Source organism: Indicator indicator, chromosome Z (genome assembly GCF_027791375.1).
Source record: "Indicator indicator isolate 239-I01 chromosome Z, UM_Iind_1.1, whole genome shotgun sequence".
Taxonomy (NCBI): Eukaryota; Metazoa; Chordata; class Aves; order Piciformes; family Indicatoridae; genus Indicator; species Indicator indicator.
Window position 1 is genome coordinate 21,156,804 of NC_072053.1, and position 27,267 is coordinate 21,184,070.

The 27,267-nt window shown below is 36.1% G+C and overlaps 1 protein-coding gene across 1 annotated transcript in view; it reads left to right on the plus strand.

The window, feature by feature from the left end:
- The window catches only part of NIPBL (NIPBL cohesin loading factor), a 93,034-nt gene that overhangs the window by 36,820 nt on the left and 28,947 nt on the right, over positions 1-27,267 (plus strand). Inside the window, exons 9-17 of the mRNA XM_054398010.1 lie at positions 2,151-3,707; positions 15,357-15,539; positions 19,168-19,365; positions 19,544-19,615; positions 19,709-19,798; positions 21,007-21,110; positions 23,232-23,318; positions 25,894-26,125; positions 26,759-26,910. Coding sequence (XP_054253985.1) covers positions 2,151-3,707; positions 15,357-15,539; positions 19,168-19,365; positions 19,544-19,615; positions 19,709-19,798; positions 21,007-21,110; positions 23,232-23,318; positions 25,894-26,125; positions 26,759-26,910 — 2,675 coding nt within the window. The remainder of the gene's footprint in view (positions 1-2,150; positions 3,708-15,356; positions 15,540-19,167; positions 19,366-19,543; positions 19,616-19,708; positions 19,799-21,006; positions 21,111-23,231; positions 23,319-25,893; positions 26,126-26,758; positions 26,911-27,267) is intronic.

Here is a 27,267-nt window from a genome sequence, read left to right on the forward strand (position 1 = left end):
AAGGCGTGTAGGTGATTCTGCTGTAAGTGATAACCTCTGTTAAAGGAACAGGGCAGATAACAGTAGTGTCTCATGGTAGCCCGCAACTACTAGATCCACCATCAGTGCTTTGCAGGACTTTTCCAGTGTGGCTGTCATTTCAGGGTTAAATTGAAAAAGCTGACTGACTTCCCTCAGAATACAAATTTCTTAGTTTGTGTTTCAGTTTTAGTTGAGAAAAAAGGTAACGTGTTTACACAGTGTGTTTATTGATATATATGGGACTTTTTAAAATAAAAATTAAACATTAAGACCTATCAATCTGGAAGCTTTTACCTCACGACCTTTCCTGAGTCCTGCCATGAAACTCAGTGAGGTCAAAGTGCTCCATTTTTAAGGGAGAAAAAGATCTGAATGGAAGTTAAAAAAAAATTAATTTCCTATGCTACTGATGAAAATGTATATAAGTTCTCATACAAATCCAACAGTTGCTGTAGTAGAACAACAGCTGAAAAGTTGCACCTTTGATTTGACAATTTTTTTTTTCAGGTGTCTATCATACAAAGTTGGTAGACATTCTGCAGGTTTTTGTTGAACTTTGAAAAGTTTTTTTATCTCCAGTTGATGGTTTTCTCTGTGGTGTTTACTGCATCTCTCTTTACTGTCTTCTAGGCATTAAATGTTGTACATAATTTTGGAGTTTTAGGAAGCTAGAGGTGTATAAATAGATTTGGGAATAAAAATCATGTTCACATCACCAGAACTGACCACGTTACTACTTGTTATTGTGTTCTAATGTGAATTTTAGGAAATAATCCTTTAAATAAAGGATCAAATAAATAAGAATATTCCAGAAATATAGAAGAAATTAGAAATCAAATTCTGTAATTCTGTTGAGAGAGAGGGTGGTGGGTTTTTTCCCATGAAGTTTATCTTCTTATTCCTAGATTGTATCCTCCGTACTATTCCTTTTCCTGCTTTCAAAAAAGAGATCAAATCTAGGCTCAAAATAAGTGATTTTTCTTATGTTGCATATGTAGACATTTTTGACAATAGGTATACAAGAGAATTTCCAGCCTATGTTTAGTCATTCTTTAGTCTTAAAATCACATTCTCTGATTATACAGAAAGCCGTTGCTTTTTTGACAAATTACACAAGTGTAACTGAGAAGTAAGAATGTCAGCCTTAGTGCGGGCAGGGCTTTTGTTATTCATGACAGAAGTTAAGAGTACCGTGTTGGCAATAAAAATAAATCATAGTTTTTATGAACAGAAAAATACTCTTTTGGATACTTCCATGTGCTTCTCATTTTTATGGATTCTGCCAAATTACAGGGCATGTAATGGGCTTACCTTTTCTTTTTTTTTAATACTTAAGTATAAATTGAAAGGCCTATTGTTGAGTCAAGCTCTTGATACTACATAAAAATATCACTGAACTTTTCATTTAATCCATGAGAAATGTTATGGTTACAGAGAGAAAATAAGCTTTTAAGTGTGTAGTGACTCCCACCTGATGCTATGTGTTAAGACTCCAACTCTTGGTATACTGCTTTGCTTCAAAGAGAAGCGTGAAGTGTTGGTGTTATTTTAATCATTCTTGTTCGCTGTTGGTGTGTTCCCTGGCTAAAATATATGTGGAGTCCAAGTAATGCACTGAACCAAGTAGTCATTGCAGATCCTTGCTTAGTTCATATGCAATGAAGTAGTCTGAATTTGCAGAAGTGAATCTCTTAGGCCTGAAAAGAAAGTAGTAGAAGTGCACCTTAACTTTGCTTCAGATGTAACAAATTAGTTTGGGGGAATTTTTTTTCCTTTAAAAACTTTTTAATTGTTTTTTGTTGTTGTTGTTTTGGGGTTTTTAACTTTTTTCCTTTGGTCTTTTATTGCAGCTGCTTTATTATGTGGTTCTCTTGGGAATTACACAGGGATTTCACTTTCATATGTTTTGAGGATGGATTTTTTTAAATGATCGATTGACACTCAGAATGATAATCTGAGTACATTAAGAATTATTAGCTATCAAAGCTCTGTTCTTGCTTTTGAATTGAATTGATTTTGTTGTGTGTGCACATATATGCTGAGGAGGATTAATTGGTGGGACTAGACATTCTTTATACATTTACCAATCTGTGTATATAATTAGTGATTTTTTTTCTTTTAACTTGCAGATAAGCCTCTGAAGAAGCGAAAACAAGAAAACAAACCACAAGAGGCTGGAGGTGCTACTGGAGGAAATAGAGCAGCTTCTCAGGAGACGGGTTCTGCAGGCAATGGAACAAGGCCAGCGCTGATGGTTAGTATTGATCTGCAGCAAGCAGGAAGAGCAGACTCTCAGGCAACAGTAACTCAGGATTTGGACACCATCAAAAAACCTGAAGAAATTAAGCAGTACAACGATGGATTTGTGTGTGTTCCCCAAGAAGACACTGTTGGAGTTCTTAAATTTAAACCTGAAAATCATCCTGATATTTTCAGGAAAAAGTCAGACTTTGAGGGTCAAAAGACAGATATCCAACAAAATGAAAACAGACAAATGGAATTTCAGCAAAATGAGAGCAGAAGGTTGGAAAGTAAACATGAGAACAAACAGTTAGAAGCTAAGCATGAAGGCAGACAAATGGAAATGAAACAAAGTGAGAACAGACAGGCAGATTCAAAACAAAATGAGAGCAGGCAAATGGAGATGAGACAAAATGAGGGAAGACCAAATAATGGCAAACAGGAAATAAGGCAGAGACCTGAAACACCAAAACAGAAGAGTGAAGGCAGGCCTGAAACACCAAAACAGAAGAGCGATGGCAGGCCTGAAACACCAAAACAAAAGGGCGATGGCAGGCCTGAAACGCCAAAACATAGACATGATAATAGGAGGGACTCCAGTAAACCATTTTCAGATAAGAAAATTGAAATATCTAGGCATAAACTAGACATGAAATCTGATCCTTCAAGGGTAAAACCTGAAAGCAGATCTGATCCAACAAAACAAAGGGCTGATGGGCGCTCAGTTTCTGATACATCGAGGCGTGACCATGATAGTCTTAAACAAAGATCTGATGACAGGGGAGAGTCAGAGAGATACAGAGGAGATCCATCCAAGATTAGAAGACCTGAATATTTGAGATCCTCAAATAAAAATGAACATGATTCTAAGCATGGCATTAAATCTGATGGTTCAAAACCTGAGAAATTTGAAAGGAAACATAGGCATGAGTCTGGTGAATCAAGGGAAAGATTTTCTTCTGTGGATCAGAAATCAAGACCTGACAGCCCTCGTATTAAACAGGAAGGTAAAGGAGATTCTAGTAGATCAAGACCTGACAAAGCTGGTTTTAAATCACCCAACAGCAAGGATGAACGAAGGACAGATGGTAATAAGAGTAAAGTAGATAGTAATAAAGCACATGCTGAGAATAAAGCAGAATTTCCCAGTTATTTGTTGGGTGCAAGATCTGGTGCATTGAAACATTTTGTCATTCCAAAAATCAAGCGTGATAAAGATGGCAACATTACTCAGGAGTCAAGGAAAACTGAATTTAGAGGTGAACAGAAGGACAAAGTAGAGAAGATTGGGCTAGTTGAAGATCTGAATAAAGGAGCTAAGCCTGTAGTTGTTCTTCAAAAGCTTTCTTTGGATGATGTGCAGAAATTTATTAAGGACAGAGAAGATAAATCAAGGGGATCTTGTTTTAAACCTAATAAGAACAAGTCAACCAAATCTAATAAAGGTAAGATTTAAAAAAAAAATATTAATTGCATTATGTCTTTTATGTTCCTGTTCTTTTAGACTTGCTGCCTCCGTGGTGGGAAATTAAATGCAAGTATTTGATAGATAGTTTGTATGCCTGCTTATATGATCATTTGGGGAAACAAAGTGAAACTTGCCTATGGGCTTGTCAGTACTGGAAATCTTGCTACGATGTACCTGAAATGGTTTGCTTGCTCTAGTGCAAGTACCTAACGTGGTACAGTTCCATAGTCTTAAGCTGTACTTTGGCTACATTAGTTTAACTTATGAAACATAGTTGCTGTATGATTTAAATTGGTTCAAGTGTGTCTGTGTAAGAGACTGGTACTACTAAATCAGTGTAGCTGGAGTGCTGAGAAGTAGTATATGTATACAAACCCTAAGATTTTTGAATAGTTTTAATTGGAACTGAAATGAGGCTTTCCGAGGTACGTTTAATGTAATCCAGTAAGAACGCAGTTACCGATAGCCATATGCTTCTTTTGCACTATAAACACAACTTTCTCATGGAGCCTCCATGCTTGAGACTGTGTGATCATAAGTTTATAAAATGGTTCTGTTTTTAGCAGAATCAGATATCATTGTCTCTAGGATACATTATATGCAGAAAGAGGAAAGGAACTGGTAGACAATTGGCTGGCATTTTCAAATTAGTAATACAGACAGTAAATAATTCAGAATAGTTAGTAGATTTGATACTTGCTTGATTGTTTCTTCTGCAGATTTAAGACTTTAAATAAAATTGCTTTTCCTCTTGGTGCTCTAATTTTGACTTCAGTGTCAGACTGAATTAGATCATTTCACATTGTGAAATCAATGGTACTAACTGGTCAGAGTTCCTTTCTTTTTAATGTGTAGCACTTAAAGTATTTTAATTTCTTACACAGTTATGTTTATAGAGTTGTCATGTATCAAAATAGATCAAGTGGCAAGGGAGAGGATTTCAGCTGTGTGCAGGATGATTTATGAATGCAGTTTCAGGTATATCATGAATTCAAGATAAATGTTTTTTTATGTAGTCTTCATCTTCGTGAGTGTATGAAAATGTTTATGTGCTCATGTAAAGAGGTGGTATCTGCATAGTAAATTTATTGTGCTATGTCTGTTCTCTATGAACTAATCTGTTTATTATCTGTTTATTAAGCTTAAAGGCTTAATAATTTAGGATGTGTATTACTTACTTGTGGAATCTGAGCCTCCTTGTCAAATATTTTCTCTATACTCTGGAAATATGATTATTTTCCCTGTCCTTTTTTGAGGTTCAGAACGGAGAAAATTTCCATTCCTAATAATGAATATCTAGAGCTAGACTTCAAATTATGACATTTGTTTTCAGTTTAGTCAAAAGATTTCAAATGAAACCTTTACGTTCTTCTTAGGGAATACTGAAAACTTTTTGATGCAACTCAGTTCAAATCTCAGATTGATTTTTGAATTCATGCAGTTCATTTTGCAGAAAAATCAGTACATTTTAGAGCCCTCAGACCTATATACTGTGCATATATGCTTTATACAATGTTTCTGAAGTACTTTTGTAGTCTGTATTGTATGTAGTTATATAAAATGTGTTAACATGTAATGATTTTAGTGACTCTTGTGTGGTTGACATGATTCTATTAGCTGTGTCACACATAAGCAATGCCTTAACTTTTTCTGCAGTCTTTTCCTGTATTTTTTGTTTTCTGAAATTGTATACTGCTTACCCTTAAATAACTTATTTTTGCAGGGAAAGAAAACATTTTCATCTGGTAGCAGTATTTTGCTATTGTATTCAGAATAAGGTTCTTAAATGATAGTAGAAATAGGTATTGTTGAATAAATAATACTGTAACTATGTTTTTCTTACAAATCAAGTTTTGAGTGTGCAGCTACTTAGATTTTGGAGAAAGTGTCTTTGAACTTCAATTTTTAATGTGAATTTTTAGGTTTAGGGTTTGGGGTTTTTTTGCCCAACCTCCTGGTATCTTCCTGGGATATATTATGCTAAATCATGAAGTGAACATCGGTGTCTAAAGGCATCTTCATAAGCCAAAGTCTGTTTGTCAACAACTAACTGAAACAGCAAATACTCACACCATTACCAGTGTTCTCATTCCAGTTGTGTTCACTTTTTTACTCTGTGCCATTTTTAGTTGTAAACATTTAAATACAGTAGGAGATGTAATTTTCATGAGCATTCTTTAGTTCATCCTCTGTTTCTTGATAGATTGTAGCAAATCTTTTCCAGAGTTGCCTTTCAGCAGCATTCCACTTCTTTCATCCCTCTTACTCCATGTAGCTTAGTACATTTTGCTTTATCTTTTCTTACTTTATTTCCTTGTATTTCTTGTCCTTTGGGGTTTTGGTTTGGGTTTTTTTGTTGTTGTTTTTGGGGTGTGTTTTTTTTTTTTTTGCATTCACATCCATCCCACCCTAAGAAAATGTCGTCTTCTGGCTTTGACACATACAGCATTGTTGCTGTGATTTGTCTGAAATCCAGTTTATAATAGGATTAGTTCATCTAGTTCAAATACCATTTGGAAGGTCATTCTGTCTTATAATGTCTATTCATTATAAAACTCACTAGATTTGACTTGTGTTAAGCTAAAATTAATGCCCTGAAAACTTAGTCTATACAAAACTTAGTCTTTACATTGTTACAGTAAATTTTAAATATGAAAAACATACCTTTATTGTGCATGTGTATAAACCTTACATTGTATTGCAAAAAGACAAAGTAACGTTTTAATGAAATTGTATAGACAGGTTTGAAATTTTGTAAAATTATTATATGAATGGGAAGGATAGCCATAGAACATAGCAGTTGATATTGAATCATCCCAAAAATCCTTTCTGGTATTTACAAGGAAAAGGCAGGTTTTTTCTTTCTTTCCTGATCTTTGAACGTTTCTCTGAAAGATTCATTCTAGCTCAGAGGAAAGTTATGGGAATATTTTTCATAGTATTTTTGTGAAAGGGTTTTATGGTGAAATTTGTGACCTGTTTTGTCCTGGTTAGAATGAATTTTAACTCTCTTTCTCTTGTGATTTTAACATTTGTGAATGCCTTTTAATGAAAATATTGTTGAGGAATGAAGCTTTTCCCTTTGAGTTTGTGCCTATAATGAGAAGGTGGTGTTTGCTATCCTTTCTTTTCAGAGCTTCGGGAAATACCTTCCCTGTTGCTGCTTAGAGCTATACTAATGAGCTATGTTGGGGTGGGAGGTGTTAACAGTTTCACAGTGAACTGAATTCTGAACAATTTTTTCTCTGTTGAAGTATGAAATGGATCTCAGTAATAAGAGAAACTGTAACTGTCTGAGATGTCTGAGTTGGTTTATTGTATGTTTGAAAGATTGCCTTTCCTAAGTAAGTAGCATATATGTAGTGCAAGTGTTAATTCTAGGACAAATGAGTGTGTGTTATTTTAAGACTTGTGCAGAAACACCTTTTGGGTCTTCCAGTATCACCTAAGAAAGAGCTTGTTTTTTAAAAACAGCATAATAAAAAGATCTGATCTGAATGATACTCCTTCGTTACATAGATTGTCACAGGATTTCATTATCATTACAACACAGAACTTAAAACACAGGGCTTTATTGCTCACTACATCTTCCTAAATATACTGCATTCTCTGCTGCTGTGACTTGAACTGAGTGAAGATTTGCCAATTCTTCAAAGGTGGTTTTCACACATGCTTTATCATTTTCATGTTATTAAGGCAGTGCTTCTAGATTGTTCTGTGTTTGGGGATTTTGTGCTTTTGGGTTTGGTTGGGTTTTTGTTGTTGTTAATTGGTTGGTTGGTTTTGTGGGTTTTTTTTCCTTGTGTGTTGGGTTTTTATTTAATTCCAGGTGACTTTTTCAGAGCCTGTAGTAACTGTAATGTGGCTTTTGTGTAGTATGATGGTCAATCCTCAAGTTCTATCACTGCTGGGAACAGTCTGAGAGACTGAGAGTAGTCAATTAGGTGCCCATCTTCAAGGTAGTAGTGTCAAGAATGAGTATGAAAAGCTGTATCTGTATTGGCTCAGTGATGTGACTTCTGATACCTCTTACAGACACATCTGAAAACTGGACAAAAAGGGAGTATAAATTTCAAACATTTGTTTAAATACTTCTTATATAGAGTGGTTATGTAAGGACAAAATTTGCAATCATTTAAGAAAAACAGATTATGAATATTAACATATCAAGCAAATTTTAGCATTCACTCTAATTTATTTCTGTAATAACAGTTTCTTGATGCTGAAATGGACACTCTTATACTCACTGAAATCAGTGTGGCAAGCAGCTGTGCTGCGAAGAAATAACTGAAGTAAAAACTTACTCCTTTGGAAAGGAAGGGCTGCAACTCAGCTTGCTTGCTACAGATTGTGTTAAGATTACCATTATGAAAGCCCGTAGTTTGCCAGATCTGAAATTTAAAATGACACACTCGGAGTTGATACCATTTGCATGCATGTATGAACACCAGAGCAGTAACACACTAGGCATCTTGCATGAGCATGCAAATTTCTGTGAAGTTCTGTGGAAAATAATGCCACATTTGGCAGGAAAAATCTTATATTTCATGGCTTACAGCAAGAAGTATTTTATAAAGAGTCTTCTCGAGTGAAGTCATTAAAATTTCTCTTAAATTCTAAATTGAGCTGGAATTCTAGAAAAAAAGCTATTATTAGAATTCTCTAGTCTTTCTGAGGTATTACTGACTGCCTTGTTTTAACTTGACTAGGAGACAACCTGGTTGTCTATTGTGACTTTAGAAAAATTTTAAGATCTACTTGGGTTGCAGAGGATCGATTTTAAGACATACTTTGTCCATTTGGACCTGATTAATTTTTTTTTCTCCTTTCTGAACTAGCAGGTTCACAGTTTGAAAGATATTCTGGGTGTTGTTTAGTCAAAAAACAAAACCAAACTATATATACCTGTTAAATCCAATAGTTCTTATTTCTCTAGCCTGTTTTGCACTGGAATGCATCATTCCTGCTTGCAGGAACGTTTTAGGTATGGTGTGTCTGTCTTGTCTCAGAAAGTATGTTGGGATTTGCGTGGGCATACTATCCGGGGCCTTCATTTTTAGTGATAGTTTTTCAGAAGTAGTTGTTGGATAAAACAGAATTGGGACGCAGCTGGGATTCAGACGCTGCACACTGGAGTTGTTTGCTCTGTGAATCTGTTATCAGTAAAAGGTAACAGCACAGTGATTATACAGTAATTTCGAGCACAGTGCTTTGCCTGGAGGCTGCTTAACTTGTTTTCTACTTTAGGTTTTTGCCACTGAGGTAAATATTCAGATTCTTGCTCTCATAGTTGTTCTTAAATTTTCTCTAGGAAATAAGAGTGTACTTTGCATGTTGTACATGTGGCTCTTAGCAGCAGCAATAAAATTGACCAAACCTACTCATTTCCTTGTACTTTGATTCATCCAAAATATGATGATTTGTCTGTTTGCAGGTTTAAGAGTCTATTGCTTAATAAGTTCATTTTTGAAAAATTACTTTTGGCACATGTAAGTAAGAGAAATTTATTACCTAATTTGTCAGAGCAATTTGTTGAAAGTCTGAAACTGCCTTTTGTTCATGGACATGGTTGCTTGATGAGGTTCGTCTTATTTCTAAGAACAGCTAAAACTATTTTGCATAAATAATTTTTGCAGAAAATACATTGAAGTATGTGAAAAATGCGGGCCAGTAACATGTCTGATGTCACTTACAATATGCAATGCAGACGTATTTATTTGTCTTAGTATCTAAATATGGGTGTTACTTCTTGGCTTGTATGCAAGGATGTGTGCTCAAAATTTTTTATTTGATTATTCTTCTTTTAAAAGGGTAAACTTGACAAAATACAAACGAAATTTGTTTCTGATACATAAACTTTTACGGCAGATGAACTTTTTGGTGGCTTGACATTTTCATTTGGTTTAGTTGACTGCTTTTTTCTAAGAATATTTAAAGTTCTTTTTTTTAGGTGAGGACCCATGGCTCAGTTTTTAAATCAGTCAGCTAGGAAAATGCATCAGTCATAAATTTCAGATTCCAAATATTAGTAGTAATAGAAAATGACATGCTGTGTTTTGCAAGTGTACAAAACACCTGACCTTTTTAATACAATAAATTAAGTTGGCTTAAATGTCAATATATATGTTCAGAAGTAGTGACAGCAAAATCCAGAACCAATCCTCTGACAGTGATTCATAAAAGTGAGTGGTTTTCTGCAGGACTACACTTACTGCAAGTACCAGTTTTGCTCTGTTTACTCTGAGTACTGCTCTAGTCTCTTTTTATTGATGTCTATAAAGACAAAAAAGCAGTGAATAGCAGTAAGGAATAAAATAACTCCTGGTGATAGTTTCCACAGCAATCATAGCTTGAGGGAATCATTGATGCTGATTTAAATGCAAGTTCTCTTGGCATTTTTGGAGAATGTGTATGGGGTATATTCCCTGCTTCTTTGCCTGGATCTTTGGAAATCTCCTTCCTCCATCAAAAAATACTCCCTGATTCTGAGAGTATTTTCTATTGTTGTAAAATCCTTTTTGAATCTGAACTGCTTAGCCACAGGCAGTGATAACCTCTACTGTATCATGAACTGGAGTTGCTTAGCCTGGAGAAAAGGAGGCTCAGGGGAGATGTTATGACAGCTAACTGAAAGGAGGTTGTAGCAAAGTGGGCATCAGTCCACCCAAGCAGCAAGTGATAGGACAAGAGGAAACAGCCTCAAGTTGCACCAGGGAAGGTTTAGATTGGATAGTAGGAAAACATTATTCACTGAAAGAGTTGTGAAGCATTGGAACAGGCTGCCTGAGGAAGTAGTGGAGTCACCATTCCTTGAGGTATTTAAAAGATGTATAGGCATAGTGCTGAGGGACATGGCTTAGTGGTGACCTAGCAGTGTTGGGTTAACAGTTGGACTTGATGATTTTAAAGATCTATTCCAACCACAGTGTGGAATTACTCTGTTGCAATGTCCAGATTCTTCTCTGGCTCAGCAAACTGGCTGCACTGAATTTTTCAAAGCCAGAGCTAAGGACTGGAGTTTAAAAGCAGAGAGTCTGAACATCTTGTAGCCTGTGGCTGAGATCTTCCCCTTTTGGGCCAGTACTGGGGCAGATGAGGAGAAATTATTTTGAAAGATGTTTTCAAGCAACTTCTGTGGATTGACACACAGTATATTTCATCTTACAATAATGCTCTCCCTCTGTGATGGTTTGAAACTGTCTTTTTAATTTTTCCTTGCAAAGTTCAAAACAGAGAAAGTGAAAGAATGTAAATAAGTCACTATTGGGTGTAAGAAAGCAAAATAACGATTGTTCTAAACACTTCCATTGGATAGATAGAAATGTTTAAGAACTATTACCCAAAACAAAGTAGGCACTCTGCACATTCTGCGTTCGGCAGTGGGGGCAGTTGCTGGGCTGTTTGGCTGCTGTTTCTTCTTCTCTTCTGGCTGAAGATAAAACGTCCTGACCTTGGCAGCTAAGTAACTTAACTCTGCTTCTCTGTCCAGGGGGGTCTGGGGGGAAGCTCCTGGGAGAGAGAGAGGCCCCTTTGGGAGGGTCCCCTTGGGGGGAAGCAAAGGGAGATCGGTTGTGCTTTTCTGTTGATTGTATATATTTGTAAATGTTGTGAATTTTGCATATTTGTACATATTCATTGCATTTCATCATAGATTTTAGACTCTGCTTGTCTGCTTCCAGACTGGGCTAGCCTGGTTATTGTCGGTGGGGGGGGAATTTCAGCTCACACTGACACACCCTCCTGCCAAATTAATTGCAGCGGAGAATCCCATTTGTGGTGGTGAGAACATCTCAGTCTCCCACCCTCTTTCTTGCTACACTCAGGGGTTCTCCTGTCATGGTTGCAGTCAACAGGTGATGGTAAGGGGCTTAATAGAGGGTTATACCCTGATTGTAGAATATAGCTGTACATCCTTTCCATGATTTTGAAGACAGAGAATGGGAGAGAAAAGAGGAAAGCTGCTGGAGTAAATGCACTGCTTTTCAGATTATTTTCACCACCATTCGATAGTCTGTTTTTCACCTGCTTATATGGTGTCAAGATAAAAGCAGAACTTCTGTCTTATGAGCAAGACGTACTTGCTTGGTATCTTAAATACCTCTTTGAGACAAGGATTGCAACTTGCCTGGTTTTCCGCTTCTGATCTTGAAACTCTTCCGAGCACTGAATTATTTGGAGGAGTGTGAAGCTGGTGGGCAGGGGACTCTGATCACCAAGGACTCAGATGTGCTATTTAATAAATGTACTGGAGTTTTAAGGTACTACCTGATGGAAAGAATGCAATTAAATTTGTACACTGAGAGAGAGTTAGAAATTGTCAGGTTTAGCCAGTAGTCAAGTGGCTCTTTGCACTGCAGTGCTTGAGTGCTGTACTGCAACAATACTTAAAAATTGTTAAATGTTTATTTTCCAGACAGTTTTTATAAATTAGGGAAGAACTTCTACCCCCTTTTTTTTCTTCTAGTTATTTAGGTGAAACAGAACCTTATCTGCGTTGTGGCAATTCATTGGTATAGTAGTTCTTGAATGTGGGAAATGGTTAAACTTAAATATCTAAACACTGAGAAATGCAAAATTAACATTCATATCCTCACCCATGATAGTGGAGAAAAGCTTTATTTTAAAATACAACATATATAGAGAGATTATAAATTTGAAAGAGCAGTAACTACAGTTTTGGTTATTACAAACTATTATCACACAGAAATGGAGAAAACAATATGTATGTGAGGGTAATTTATGCAAAAGATTTTACTGACATAAACCTCAGTTTTGAAATTCATGGGCAGTTTTTCTTCAAGCAGTCGTTCATATATACGTCCGTTTTATATATATGTATGTGTATATATATATATATAGTTCATAGAGCCACAAGGATGATTAGAAGACTTGAGCATCTCCCCTATGAGGAGAGACTGAGATACCTGGCACTGTTTAGTCTTGAGAAGGGAAGACTATGTACAAATATCTGAGGAGTGCGTGTCAAGTGGAGGGGGGCAAGCTCTTTTCGGTGGCGCAGGGTAATAAGACAAGAAACAATGGCTTCAAGCTTGAACATAGAAAATTTCACTCAACATGAGGAGAAACTCCTTTACAGTGAGGGTGATGGAGCACTGGATCGGGCTGCCCAGGGAGATTGTGGAGTCTCTTTCTTCGGAGGCTTTCAAAACCCACCTGGTTGTATTCCTGTGTAGACTACTTTAAGTGATACTGCTTTGGCAGGGGGATTGGACCCGATGATCTCCTGAGGTTCCTTCCAACCTCTAACATACTCTGATATACCACAATAGATACATGTGTGTGGTAGTGTGGTGGGCTGAAATTCCCCTCCCACAATAACAACTCCAGACTAGCTCAGTTCGTAAGCAAATGAAGCTGTATTTACAAAGCAAAAATTACAGTCTACAATGGAATGCAATGAATATATACAAAATATACAGTGCTTATAATATTTACAAATATGTACAAATAACGGAAACAGCACAAAACCCTCCTGGCCAAAGCCAGGAGAGCTGCCCCCTTGCCTCCCCCTTCCCTGCCTTCGACAAAAAGCAGAGAGGTTGTTAAAGTTAGCTTTTCAAGGTCAGCATGCCAGTATGTTATCTCCAAAAAGCAAAAGCAGGAAGAGAAATGCAGACTGCCCAGCTGAGAAACAGTGATTGTGCCCCTGTACTCAGCCCTGTTGAGGCCACAGCTTAAGGCCCATGTTCAGTTCTGGGTGCCACAGTGTAAGAAAGACGTTGAAGGCCTGGAGCCATGTCCAGAGAAGAGTAACAAAGGCTGGTGAAGGGTTTGGAGGGCACGTTGTACCAAGAATGACTGAGGGAACTGGGTTTGTTTAGTCTGGAGAAGGCTAAGGGGAGGTCTTACTGTTCTCTATAACTACCTGAAAACAGAGATTGCAGTGAGGTCTGTGTTGGTCTCTTCTCCCAGGTAGTTAGTGATAGGACAAGAGCAAATGGGCATAAGTTCTACCAGGTGAAGTTTGGGTTGGATATTAGGAAAAAAATCTTTACTGAAAGAATGGTAAGGCATTGGCATAGGCTGCACAGGGAAGTGGTGGAGTTGACATACCTGGAGGTGTTTAAGAAGTGTATAGATGTGGCACTTCAGGTCTTAGTTTAGTAGTCATGGTAATTGAGTTATGGTTGGATGTGGTGACCTTAAAGGTCTTTTCCAACCTTTACGGTTTTATGATTCTACTTGCAGCTGGCTTTTACAATGTCTTCATCTGGCCATATTTAATATAGGCTTTATGCTATGTGTGTTGTCCTGCTGATTTCAGTGGATTACCAACAGTACATAAAAGTGACAATGTGTGTTAGATAACCAGAATCTGAGGCCCTCTTGCAAATTGCACTGGTGGAAATTGTCTTAAAACTTGTGTATGTGAATTTTTCTGAAGTCTGGGGATGGATGTAAGCTAACTCTTTCCAGGCACTGCATAGTCGTATAAAAAGGCATGAAATAGTATGCAGTGCAGCATCCAGGTTAGACCTGGCTGTCATCCAGTCACCTGCTGGTACACACAGAGGATCTGATCCTGTCTGAGCTGGCATATTTCTGCACATCTTCAATCAAGTGCCCAACCTGCAAGGTGCACTGACATCACAGCAACATGGCCAACCACACTGTGAAATGTTTTCTAGCCTTTATGAAAGCAGTATTGAGCATTCAGGTAGCTTTGGCAGGTGATGATTAGATAAGGATGGTAACAACACAAATAAGTAAGAGCGACCACAGCATGGAGGGAAGCTGGGGTGACTTTCACTGTCAGTTTTACTTTGTAGGTATTTCCCTACCTCAGTTTGAAAACATCAAATAAAACCTCAAGAAATGCTTTTGAATTAATTTTGTTTCCTTGTGTTAGAACTTTCAGACTGCATACAGGTCTAAGTGTAATTTCAAAATGTGAGGAGAATGGTGTAATGTTGTCTGCCTATTTACCTCTGTGGCAAAGAAACCTGATGTTGTCCAGCTAGCTGTTTGTCTACATTAAATAAAAACTTTCAAATTTGCTTTGTAACAAAATTGAGCAAAAATTTGGGTTGCATTGTAAAGCTACTAGTAGGAGGTACAAAAAACCAGAGATTGAGTTGCCAATGTTTTGGCATGTATTTAGAGATAAATTCCCAAAGGTTCTGCCACAGGTCATTCCTGTGTGCTGCAAAAGGGAAGAATACCATATTGTGTACACTGAGTAATATGAATGAGAATAAACAGAGCTGTTAATGAGGCACAAGGAATTTATTTACCTTAATTTACCTACATTGTTAAAAAATTGTTACATTCTCAGAGGGTGAACTGAAATAAGAAAGTTTTGTAGAAGTAGTGCAAGGATATCTTTTTGCCAAAAAAAAAAATCATCAGTTTGGATTTGTTTATATTTATATGCCTGACAAAATATTTTATTGAAGGCAATGTCTATGCAGTTTACTATGTTAAATTGATTGTAGTGTGAACAATAAATGTAACTTTAAAGAAGGCTGTCAAACACATCCAGCTGTATCTAACTGTGGTATTATTAGTGGATATACTGTAAGTGGTTCCTGAGAAAGGACTGTAGTGTTGGGCCCTTATTTTTGTCTTCAGGTTCACATTTGTTCTTCTTACTCTCCATTAATAGGTAGCATAGATCAGTCAGTTTTAAAGGAGTTGCCTCCTGAGCTCCTGGCAGAAATTGAATCCACCATGCCTCTTTGTGAACGAGTGAAAATGAACAAGCGCAAACGTAGCACAGTTAATGAGAACCCAAAATATGCTGAAATCAGTTCTGATGAAGACAATGACAGTGAAGAAGCTTTTGAATGTAAGTAGCATGTGGTTCTGTTCCTACTACTAAAGAAAACTAATATTTTGCTTTTTTCTGAAGTTGGCTACCCTATAAGGTCTGAAAACAAGTTTGCTCTCCTGACAACTATTTGGACAAGGACCCTTTTAAAAACAATATTAATTTAAAAGAAAAATTAATTGATACCTGTTTGCTATTCCTGATTGCCTTATGGGAAGCTGCTGCCTAGATATTTTGTATTTTCAGTTGTATTATGAAACATTCGTAGCCCATCAGATTAAAAAAACGTATCCCCTAAAGGATCAGACGAAACTTGCATGCCAAGGGAAGGAAAGACATGATAAACTGAGAACCTTACTGACCAGAATTTTCTTAAAATATTTGTGCTATTAGTTCTCTGGCACATTGCTTGAAAAACTGGAGTTGCTTTTGATGGGTTCTCAAAATACCATTTGCTGATGATACTGTTCTTGAATTAACTGTTCACAGAGAGGAAGCTTGTAGTTAGAATTTTGCTGTGCAATCAGATAAAGTTCCTAAGTGTCAAAAAATGGTTACATGCTTCTAAGTGAGGAAGGGATTTCTTACTTGCTAATAAGAACATGGTTAGTTTGTCTCTGTTCAGTTATCAACACTGAAGAGAAACTCTATTAAAATAAGAGAGAATCACTTCAGTCTGAGTTAACACCTTAGCTGTGTTACCTGTGCAGGACTACAGGACAATTGCCTCTTGCTGTTAAACTGAGCAGCTGTCTTGCTTACAGTGATTTTTTTTTTCCCCCCAGCTTTAAACTCCTTCCAATTTTGCTTGTATAAACATCATCATGAATGTTTGTAAAACACAATATTTTGATTTTTGGTATTTCTTAGGGTCCAAAAGAGAATTATTAGTTCTTCTTTTTAATATATTTCAAGTTCTTGTCCAACACATCAGCAGTGCTTATGACACATACATGAAAAAATGGTAATAGTGACACCTCTAATCTTTATCAAAAGAGCAGAAAATAATATCCTTCTGCATATTTGGTTTTCCTGTTAATTCTAATGTAATAATGCTGATTTCAGAACAAGTGTGACATCTTAAGGTCATTTGTAATCTGACTTGATTGATTCTCTTTACTCAGAATTCTGTATTTTCTGTTTACCATATGACAACCTGTTTATGATGGTAATACTCTGGAACAGTGAATAAAAAGCACTAAGCAAGTAAAGCAAAATTATTTAAGTTGCTCAGGAATGGAGACAATTATCAAGAATTTCAGATGCCTTACTCTACCAATTAGCTGTAGTGGCAACTGAAATTCTTAAATGCAAATTAAGGAAAACTTGCACGGTAATTTTTTGTTTTAAGGGATTCTGGGTTCGTTTTATCCACTCAAGGGATCTGGCCACCATTCAAATCAATTTAGTGGGAGCATCTGGTTTAAACATAATTTACTGTATTTCTCAAAGGATACTGTAGAACTGAATTGAATTAAAATGAGATAAAATGATCAGGGGGTTGAAAGATTTGTGACAAGCACAATGAACAGATTTGTACTATTACAAATATGTGTTTAAAAATTCGTTTGGTTGTCTAAAATTGAACTTCAAAAATATGAAATAGTGATTCTTACAGAAGAAGAGTTTCTCTGAATATCTCATGACAAAGGGACATTCTATTGAGTTGAATGATGAGAAATTAAAAATTTATCAAATCATTCTCATACAATAAGTGTTAAATATATTACTCTGTAAATGTTTTGCAGAATTCAGACAGAAATGGGGTATTCGTATTCCAAATAGTCTTTATTTGTGTATAAAATCAATAATAATTCTTGAAAAATTTTTCTTAGATTTTTAATCAATTTCATCTTCTTGAAAATTGTAGCTGTTCCCTGTTCATTTTCTTTGCCTTGCAGAGCAGTCACAACCATAACACATTCTGGTTTGTTGTGCAGCATTGATAAACTGATCAATTTAAAATTCTGCCAAACAGCAGTATTGAAAGTTACTTTTCTCATGGAGATGAAGCTGGGGTGACAGTTCACCCTGTTGATTTGTAAACTATGGTGTCAGATGCCATAAGCCTCCACAAAATACTGTGTCATTGGGGTAAAAGAGTTAGTTTAAATGTGTAAAGTCTTCCTATAAAACATATATTTTTTTCTATATGCTCACTAGAGGCATCCAAGATGGTCCTCTTATTTCTTCAATCACAGTTGACTTGCAGTCATTTTAGAGGGTGTTAGTAGCTCAGGCATCATGAACATGACTCTACTGCGTCCAGAAGCAAGTCTGATCTTGAAGAACAGCTCGAACCCTGCACTTATTACCTGAAAGCCTTGGAGCATCTCTGTGCAGAAGTTTTGTACTGTTTTCAGAAGTGGGAGCCCTCTAGGGTGCACTGCAGAGCATTAGTATCACCTCACCTGTCAATGTGGTTTTTTATTAATTCTGAGCCCAGGCTGACTATTGACTATATCCTGGTTACATAGACCAGGTATAACTATATCCTGGCATCTTTCCTATGCTTCTCAATAAACTAGGGCTGCGGGAAGAACATGTAAATTCAGTTCCAGTTCTGTATAAATGCTTGGAGGCATTTTGCTCAGTAGCAACTCTATATGCAACCATACATCCCTAAACTACAGTAGACTTTGGTAGAGACACACTAAGTATATGCCCTAATATCTGCCTGTACGTTCTCAGCTACTCTAGAATGTGATGATTCGGAGCTGGTTTTGTCCTGTTACATTAGATAATGGAGAGTTGGCTGCTTTCATGGATGAAGGTTACTTTCTCTTCTGTACCTTTTTTTTCTGTTACGTATTAGCATTGCTTGTCCTTCAATACACAAGAGTTTCTTTGAAATTAAGTGAATTCTGCCTTCCACTCCCCCACTTTATTTCCACCATATCTGTTTCTGTATAGAATGTTCATCCCAGTTGTTTGAACATTCACTTTACTGAGATTTTTGGTCTTGGCAGAAAACTGGTTGTAGTCACCTTCCATAGTACTGACTTGCCCAAAATTGTGACTCCAGCTTTCTCCTTTGCACTGAATTTCCTATGGTATTTATCAAGATAAAAGTTCAGTTTTCTTGCCTAAACAAAGTATCTTTAAGCAACTGGATTGCCAAGTCTCATTGGAACTTGCTGTGTTAGATTGGCAAAACAATTTGAATGTAGACACTCAGTTATAGTCATAATTTAGATACCTGAAGAAGTTATTTGGTGTTCTCTTATGAAAGACTGAAACTTATTTTGATTTGTTTCACCTCCTTTACTTTGATTGAAAGGACAAATGCCCAGTAAATCTGTATTCTGAAGGGTTTTCTGATGTCTTTGACAGTTTCAGGCACACATTTTATGTAATTTAAAAGAAGCTATTAGAATGTTGACGTAACAGGATTTTACATAACAGTTTCAGAGCGTTCACTAGTTCTACAGAACAGTTCTACAGTAGTGTTCAAGTAGCAAAGCATAGAACCATATAAGTTGGACAAGACATTTAAGGTCATGAAGGTCAACCATAAACCTAACACTGCTAAGTCCACCACTAAATCATATTCCTGTCACATCTTTGAAACGTATTAAAGTCTTTAATTTTGAGCTATTTAAAGTAGAATTTTTGTACTTAAAATGAAAATACATTTTATTTCTAGCTTCTCGTAAAAGACATAAAAAAGATAGAGATGAAGCTTGGCAGTATGAAGAACATGACAGAAGAAGTTCTGGTGACCACAGGAGAAGTGGTCATTATCATGAAGGAAGGAGAACTTCTGGTAGTGGACGTTACCGTAATCGCAGTCCAGATGACTCTGACACAGATGATTATTCTCCTCCCCCTAGTCTCAGTGAGGGTAACTGATAATTTTTAAAATTTATTTTTTATTGTGTGATACTATGCATTTTTAAGTTATATGTTAAACATTTTAAATTAAATATCTTTACTTGCAGAATTGAATAAAAGTGTATGAAATGTAAACAATCCTGTATTTAATTTTTGAGATCTGTTTCACTGTTTATTCTCTTAATTAGTGGCCAGGAAAATGAAGAAAAAAGAAAAACAAAAGAAGAGGAAAGCTTACGAACCTAAACTAACACCTGAAGGTAATTTTAGGAGATTAATTGCTTTTTATCTACAGTTTATATTTTCTGTTTTGTATATAAAATAATTATTTACAATTTTTTTTTCTTCACCAGAAATGATGGATTCTTCTACTTTCAAAAGGTTTACTGCTTCAATAGAGAACATTTTGGAAAATTTAGAAGACATGGATTTTACAGCTTTTGGTAATATGTCAGAAATGTTCAAAATACTGTCCCCAGTTAGAAATGCAAAAAAACACCAAAAAATGTGTGTCAGTACTTTTTAACTACCTTCTTGATGATTATGTGATACATACTAGGGCATAGCACGTTTATATGGCTTCTACTGTGAGTGGTGGCCCCTACCTTTTAAATTTCAGATGCTGCTGCAGGAAGAAAATTCTCTTTCCCTCTCCATGCAGAATACAAAAGGGACATAAGGCATAATGAGACAAATAATCACCCTCTGGGGTGGAAAGAATACCTCTTTGGGGTGTCATTGGGGTGTTTTGTTCTGTCAAACATATTTTTGTTAATAACAGTAACATAACATGATTCTCTTACTGGTAATGTCTGAGGCATATAATTTTGCATCTCTTGTGGCCTTTGACCCAATTGATCTTCATTATTCAATTCAAGCAGCAGAGTCCTTATGCATTCATGTGTAATGCACAGCATCACTGTGTGCTCCTTACCTGTTTCAGTGAAAAACTAGCCAGCTTAGCAGAATTGTCTGAGGAAGTAGTTTGGTTTGACCAACATGACTTTATATTGAAATAGATAATACAAGTATTAATTTTTTTTTCTCTACCATCTTTGTTAGAAGATGAGAATGAGGAGAGGATCATAGTAAACAAATGACTCCAGTTGTAAAAATAACGATGTGTATAGCCTTGAACTTGAAAGTGAAGTCGTTGATTCTTTCTATCTCTGGTAACATTATGAGGCTTTTGTAAGGGTAAATTAAATTTAAGACACAGTGTATTCAAAGGCACTTAAATTCATATCTGTTTTTCACCTATTACCCTTCCCAGATTTGAACTTCAAAATTAGGACTTAAGTAATTTAAGATTTGTTTTACTGAAATGAGGGTGATAACACAAGAGCTGCAATAAGTGAGGTAAACTATATTAAAATAATTTATGACTTTCAGAAATAGATGCCTCATGTTAGGCTCTTAAACAATATTTCAGAATCAGTCTTATTTAACAAGTAATCATTTCAACAAACAAAAGTTTCCATCATCAGTCCCCATTAGTAGATCAACTGTTTGGAATGTGCTAGCTATTTGGAGAATCCATTTTCTTTCTTCCATTGACTTTTTCATTGTGGCTCTAAAATAAGATTTTCTTGAATTCTAATTAGAAATATGATTGTTACGTTTTAGTTGTTTGTTTTTTTTTTTTTTAAAGGTGATGATGATGAGATTCCACAGGAGTTGCTACTGGGAAAACATCAGCTTAATGAGTTGGGCAGTGAATCTGCAAAAATCAAGGCAATGGGCATTATGGACAAGGTACAACTTCATAGTCTTTAACTCTTTTTCGAATGTATAATTTTAGTAAACACACAAAACCTCCTGTAGTTAAATTCCACCCTCTTCAAGTGTGCATGTGTCACATGGCAACAGTTGTGCTGCTACTGATGTAGCTGAAATGCTTAAAGTTACCACAGTTATCTCTTACCCTCTCTGAAGCTGAAATGGTTTTGTTGAATGGTCTTTCTCTGTGTAGTGCTGACTAAACGCCAATATGTAGTACCCACCCCTGAGCACTAAAATCTAAGCTAATTAACCTACTTTCACAAAAGCATGTCAGCCTATGGGCTTTGCTCCTTGTAGCTGGTGTTGAGCAACCACAATAAATCAGGACATGCTGGCAAAGTAAAAAAAAAATCACCCTTTCTCATATATAAGCCATCGGTGCAATGTAAATATGTGATGTCCACCCGTCATAACACTGAATTGCCTGTTTCCTTCATCTCTTCACAAAAGCCCTTTCGAACTTAAAAGATTTAACACCCTGGGTGATAAGAAGGGTCATTTTCTGTAGATTGGATGTTGTGGTTTCTTTGCTGTACTCTTCCCAACTTCAATTCAAGAGAATTTTTTTGTTGATACAAGCTGTTGGTGTCACACCTCTATAAAGAATGTTATTGCTTTTGTTATCTTCCTGGAACTCTGGCCTTTGGGCACTCTTACATTAGACTCTGCCTTCTCTTTAACCACTTAACTATGTTTGTGAAGTGGCTGTGAAGCGACTTAGTATAACTCTGAAGGATTTTCTTTAATCCATAATTTAGGTGTTCTTCCTATACTTTTCATCAATCTTCCTGTCTTCCTTTGTCATCCTCAGTGTTTCTCTTTCCTGATAGTTGTCCCTCTTAAAATTTGTTTCCGATTTTTCACAAATACATAAAAACAGAATTTTGTTGTTTCTAAAGTGTCTGGATGAATCCAGTTGGCTGTCCTTGAGTTCAGCATATTCTGCAAGTTATTTAGTTATAATTCTGTAGTAGTTAGAATGGTTTGGGTTGGAAAGGACCTCTGAAGATCATCTAGTCCAACCCTCTCTGCAGTCAGCAGGGGCATCCTCAACTAGATCAGGTTGCTCACAGCCCTGTTGAGCCTCATCTTGAATATCTCCTGGGATGGAACCTGAATTACTTCCCTGAGCAACCTGTTCCAGTGTTCCACTGGTAAAGAACCTGTTCCTAACATCCAATCTAAATCTACTCTTCTCTAGTTTGAAACCATTGCACCTTGTACTATCAAACAGCTTTTCCACCTGTGACATGGAATAAATTCTTGAAGCACCCAACATGTGGAATTCAGAAATAGTTGACTGGCAGTGATTACATCTAAGCACAGGTGCAGGGGAGAGCACTTGCTCTCTAATACTCCTGCTTTGCAAGGAAATCAGTTCTGGAGTTTGGGCCAGCAGCAGGATCCAGCTATGACCAGACTGAAGACTGTACAAGTGTTCCAAGGTCACACAAGACTTCACATCCCAGGCTCACGTCAATGAAGCAGGTTTTCTGCAGTGTGCCCTGACACCAAATGGTCTCAGATTGCTAAACAAACATCACACATCCAAACGTCTGGCAAACCTCAGTTCTTCGAGTTCGAATTAGTTCTTTTTCAACATGATATGTCTTAAATGTAACAATATTAAAAATACATTTCCTTTTTATTAGCAATCAAGTATCAGGGAATTTTCGTTCTGCTTACCCATGGAATTTTTTTTTCCAATGAAGCTGTGTATGGTCAGCTAGAATTTGTAAATGATGTTTAGATTTTATAAATATCTGTTTCTAGTAACAAAATATTTAACTTTACAACATTAATGAGAGATATGCTATTGTAAATCTACTTCTATGGATTCTGCTAGTTGAAAATGCAATTTGATTGGAATCTTAGAATATATTTCACCTAGTTTAGTTGTATTATCAGCATTCTCATTTGTGCTGTGTCAGAAACCACAGAAGTTAAGACCCAATCCGTATCTCAAATCTCTTGTAACTTAAGTGTTTCATTGTATATTGCAAGTTTTGTTCCTCATCCGTGGACATTCTTTTCAGCACTTTGGAAGTCTTTATGTTCCTGCAGTTGTTTGATGTGTTTCTTTCCTTGTTTTAGCTCTCAACAGATAAAACAGTGAAAGTCTTGAATATTTTGGAGAAGAATATTCAAGATGGATCAAAGCTTTCGACATTACTTAACCATGTGAGTTTCAAATCATGTACTTTCACAACATTGTGGGGATTACCTTTCTTCACTTGAGTCCTGTTCAGTGATAATTTCAAATACTCTGTGTGTGTGAAAGGAATTGAGATTGACAGATTTTAAGACTTGAAGTAAAATTCATTGTGTTATATTTTTTCAGTAATAAACATGTTTTGCTATAGTACTGATGACTAACTGGTTCATTGGAAGCAACTGACTTTACTTCTATTTCAATTTTAAATACTGTAGTTTCATCCCAAATGTTCATGGTAACTAGTGTAATTTGCACCATTAGGCATTTCTTTCCTACTTTTGTGTGTCCATGTTCAATGAAAGTAGTTTGCCTTGAACACATTCTTCTGAACATTAAGAAAAGAGATTTAGATTTATTCTTAAGCTGAAAAGTTAAAAGTTGTCAGTATAAATTAAATTAATAGAAAGCTTGTGATTTTAGGTTTTTTTCCTGATATATCTAAGACTGCCTGGGGATTTGGAGTTTTTATGAGGTTGATAAGTGACATAGCACATTTCATTTACTTCATTTCTACACTTCTAGGCAAAGCACTATTCTAGCAAGAATAGAGTTCTTGAGTTTTTGAAGAAGTTGAACTTGTAAATGAAGACCAGAGACATGTTATTTATACTTAAATACTTTCATCTTGATACTTTCTACAGTTTTCAAAGTTATATTGTACAGTTCTGAATGCCTTTAGCAATATGAAAAATAAGTGAAAAGAAAGTGCTATTTTACCTGTCCTACTTTACTTAAGTCTTTATGCTAATACTTATGCTTTTAAAGTGGTGTTTTTCTTCTAGCTTTTTGTAGTAAAATTACAGATTATTATCCCTTTATTGAAATTGCCTAGTGGTTGCAACTACAGGATCACAGGATATGAGGGGTTGGAATGGACCTCTGGAGATCTTCAAGTCCAACCACTCTGCCAGAGCAGGACTATATAACCTAGCACAGGTCGCACAGGAATGCATCCTGACAGGTCTTGAAAGTCTTCAGACAAGGAGACTCCACAACCTCTCTGGGCAGCCTGTTCCAGTTCTCTGTGACCTTTACACTAAAGAAGTTCTTCCTTACGTTGATGTGGAACTTCATTTGCTACAGTTTACATTATTGCCCCTTGTTCTATCACAGGGCACAAGCAAGACGAGGCTGTCCCTTCCTTCTTGAAACCCAGCCCTCCTATATATATACACGTTACGTTTATTAGATCTCTTCTCAGTCTTGTCCTCTCCAGACTAAAAAGCACCAGGTGTCTCAGCCTTTCCTCATAAAGCACATGCTCCAGTCCCTTTATCATCCTTGTAGCCCTCAGTTGGACTCCTGTCCCTCTTGAACTGGGCTAGCTAGTGCAAAGCTGGGTGAATTCAGAGAAACAGCTTCAATTAAAAGAACAGCCAAACAAGTTTTAGATTTTTCTTTAAAAATCTATTAAACTTATTTCAAATCACAATGGCAAAGAAAGCCTCGGCTAAAGGAGTAAGCTTACTTATTCTGTAGTGCAGTGAAGATACCCTGCCTTTGTATCAGGATGTTTTCTGGAGGGGAGGCAGAGTACATATTCTCTACCTAAAACTAGTTGGGTTTTCTTTAGTGCCTCATTTGCATTAGGAACAAATGTTCTAAAGCTATTCTATGCAAGAAATGTAAAGGGATCAAGATCCCGATGTGCATATTTCTGATGATTTTACAAATCCATTTGTGCCATATATATATATATATATATATATATATATATATATATATATAATACACTGCGATACTGGTTTAGATGCTCTTCTGCTAAAGGGATAAGGTTGGTATGGTTTCACCAACATGTTATTGTTGCAAAGCAAGCCAACAGTGTTGAATGATGGTGTCATCCAGGTAGGAAAGATTCTTTTACTCTGTAGGCTATATCTGTACCAGAGACACTATGAAAAATTGTACCTGGTTTTCTAGAAGTAATGTTATTACAATATAAAAGCAGTGCTGGGTAGTCATAATTACTCTCACGTGTTTGTTTTTATAACTCATACCACACAGAAATAGAGAAGTTCTGTACCCTGTGCTAAATCTTTATGGATGTGTTCAGTAAGACATGCTTTAAACCCATTGCTAATAGATGGTTTTGTCTGTGAAGCAGTGACTTGTAACAATCTTTTAGTGTAAAAATCCCCTGTAGTGGCAAAAAATGGGTTGATCAAGGCACCAGCTGGTGTACGTAGGCCACTGAAGAAAACATGAGGTGGATGAATTTGTATTTTGCTTAAGATACATCAGTCTGATGTGGAGTATCTGGCAGTCTTCTTTCACAGTGCTTCACAGCGATACAGAGAAAGCTTGTTTTTTGTTCTAGCAGAAGAATCCAGTGAGACTTGTATCTTAGGGAGATATATTACAAATATGTTGGTAGTAAAACATTAGGTCACTTCTAAAAAACATCTATTTTTGTGGCAGAAATTAAATAAAACATTTATAGCTGTATGTAAGTATATTAAGGTAATGTTATTATCTTCTGCTTGGTAAGGATAAAATTTAACTTCCCTGTTCACATTGTCCTGTTTTTCCTGCCTGTTACAGAACAATGACACTGAAGATGAGGAGCGATTATGGAGAGATCTTATTATGGAAAGAGTGACAAAATCTGCTGATGCTTGTCTTACTGCCATCAATATTATGACATCACCAAATATGCCTAAAGCTGTATATATTGAGGATGTAATAGAAAGAGTTATTCAATACACAAAATTTCATTTGCAGAACACTCTCTATCCTCAGTATGATCCTGTGTATAGAGTGGATCCTCATGGTGGTTAGTATGCTAAGACAATATCAAAAATCTTTCCACATTAAAAAAATACCAAAAACATTATCTACTTTATGATGATGAAAGTGATATGACTTTCTGGACTAAGATTTTTATATGCAGCTCCTATAAAGATAGTTCTTGTCATACACAGCATCCTGATCTAGTGCTTTGTTTGACAACAATGAAATTAAGGCAATAATGTAAACAAAATATTTGGACTGAAGTAGTTAGAAGTTTGTCTGAATTTCAGCCTCTATGCTTATTTATTATATGTATTATAAGTAATTTCATAGCTAAAATCTCTGTCTATGTAATGATTTATTTCAGTAAAATTCATTCAGCATTTAGTGTTTTTGGTGTCATCACATGCACATCTTTAGATGTGGGTGTCCAGATTCAAGAACCTTGTTGAAAATCTTAGATCCAGAACTTAGGGCAATTATGAAAAATTAATGTGATGTGAAATTCTTTCTTTCTTGTTGCTACTAAATAATCAAATTGCTTACCAAAGAAAAACTACAAACATGTACTCACGCAGTTGTTCTGGGGACACTTTTTGAGGAAAATCAATTGTCTTGGTAATAATTGATATGAAACACTGAAAAAAATCAGTGAAGATACTTTTTTACTTTCTAGGTGGTGTTTTAAGTTCCAAAGCAAAACGTGCCAAGTGTGCCACCCACAAGCAAAGAGTTATAGTAATGTTGTATAACAAAGTTTGTGATATTGTCAGCAGCTTGTCAGAGTTGCTAGAGATACAGCTTCTTACAGACACAACTATTCTTCAGGTAAGTTTTATCATAATTTATAATTCTTTTTCCCCAGAGAGAATATAAAGTTATGATTGTCACAGTACATGAAATATGAAATCATTACTTTATTATTAACACCAAAGTAACTGGTTTGTTGTGTTGTAGGTAATCTTCAGGGAAAAAAGCATTTAATGTTCAAATATTTAATAGCTCTTTTATATATTTAAGAAAAGTTTAACCTTACTATATTGAAATATAAAGTCATAGAATCATTAAAGTTGGAAAAAACCCTTAAGATAATGGAGTACAAACATAAATCTAACATTGCTAAGTCACCACTAAACTGTGTCCCTAATACCATATCTACCTGTCTTTGAAGTACTTCCAGGGATG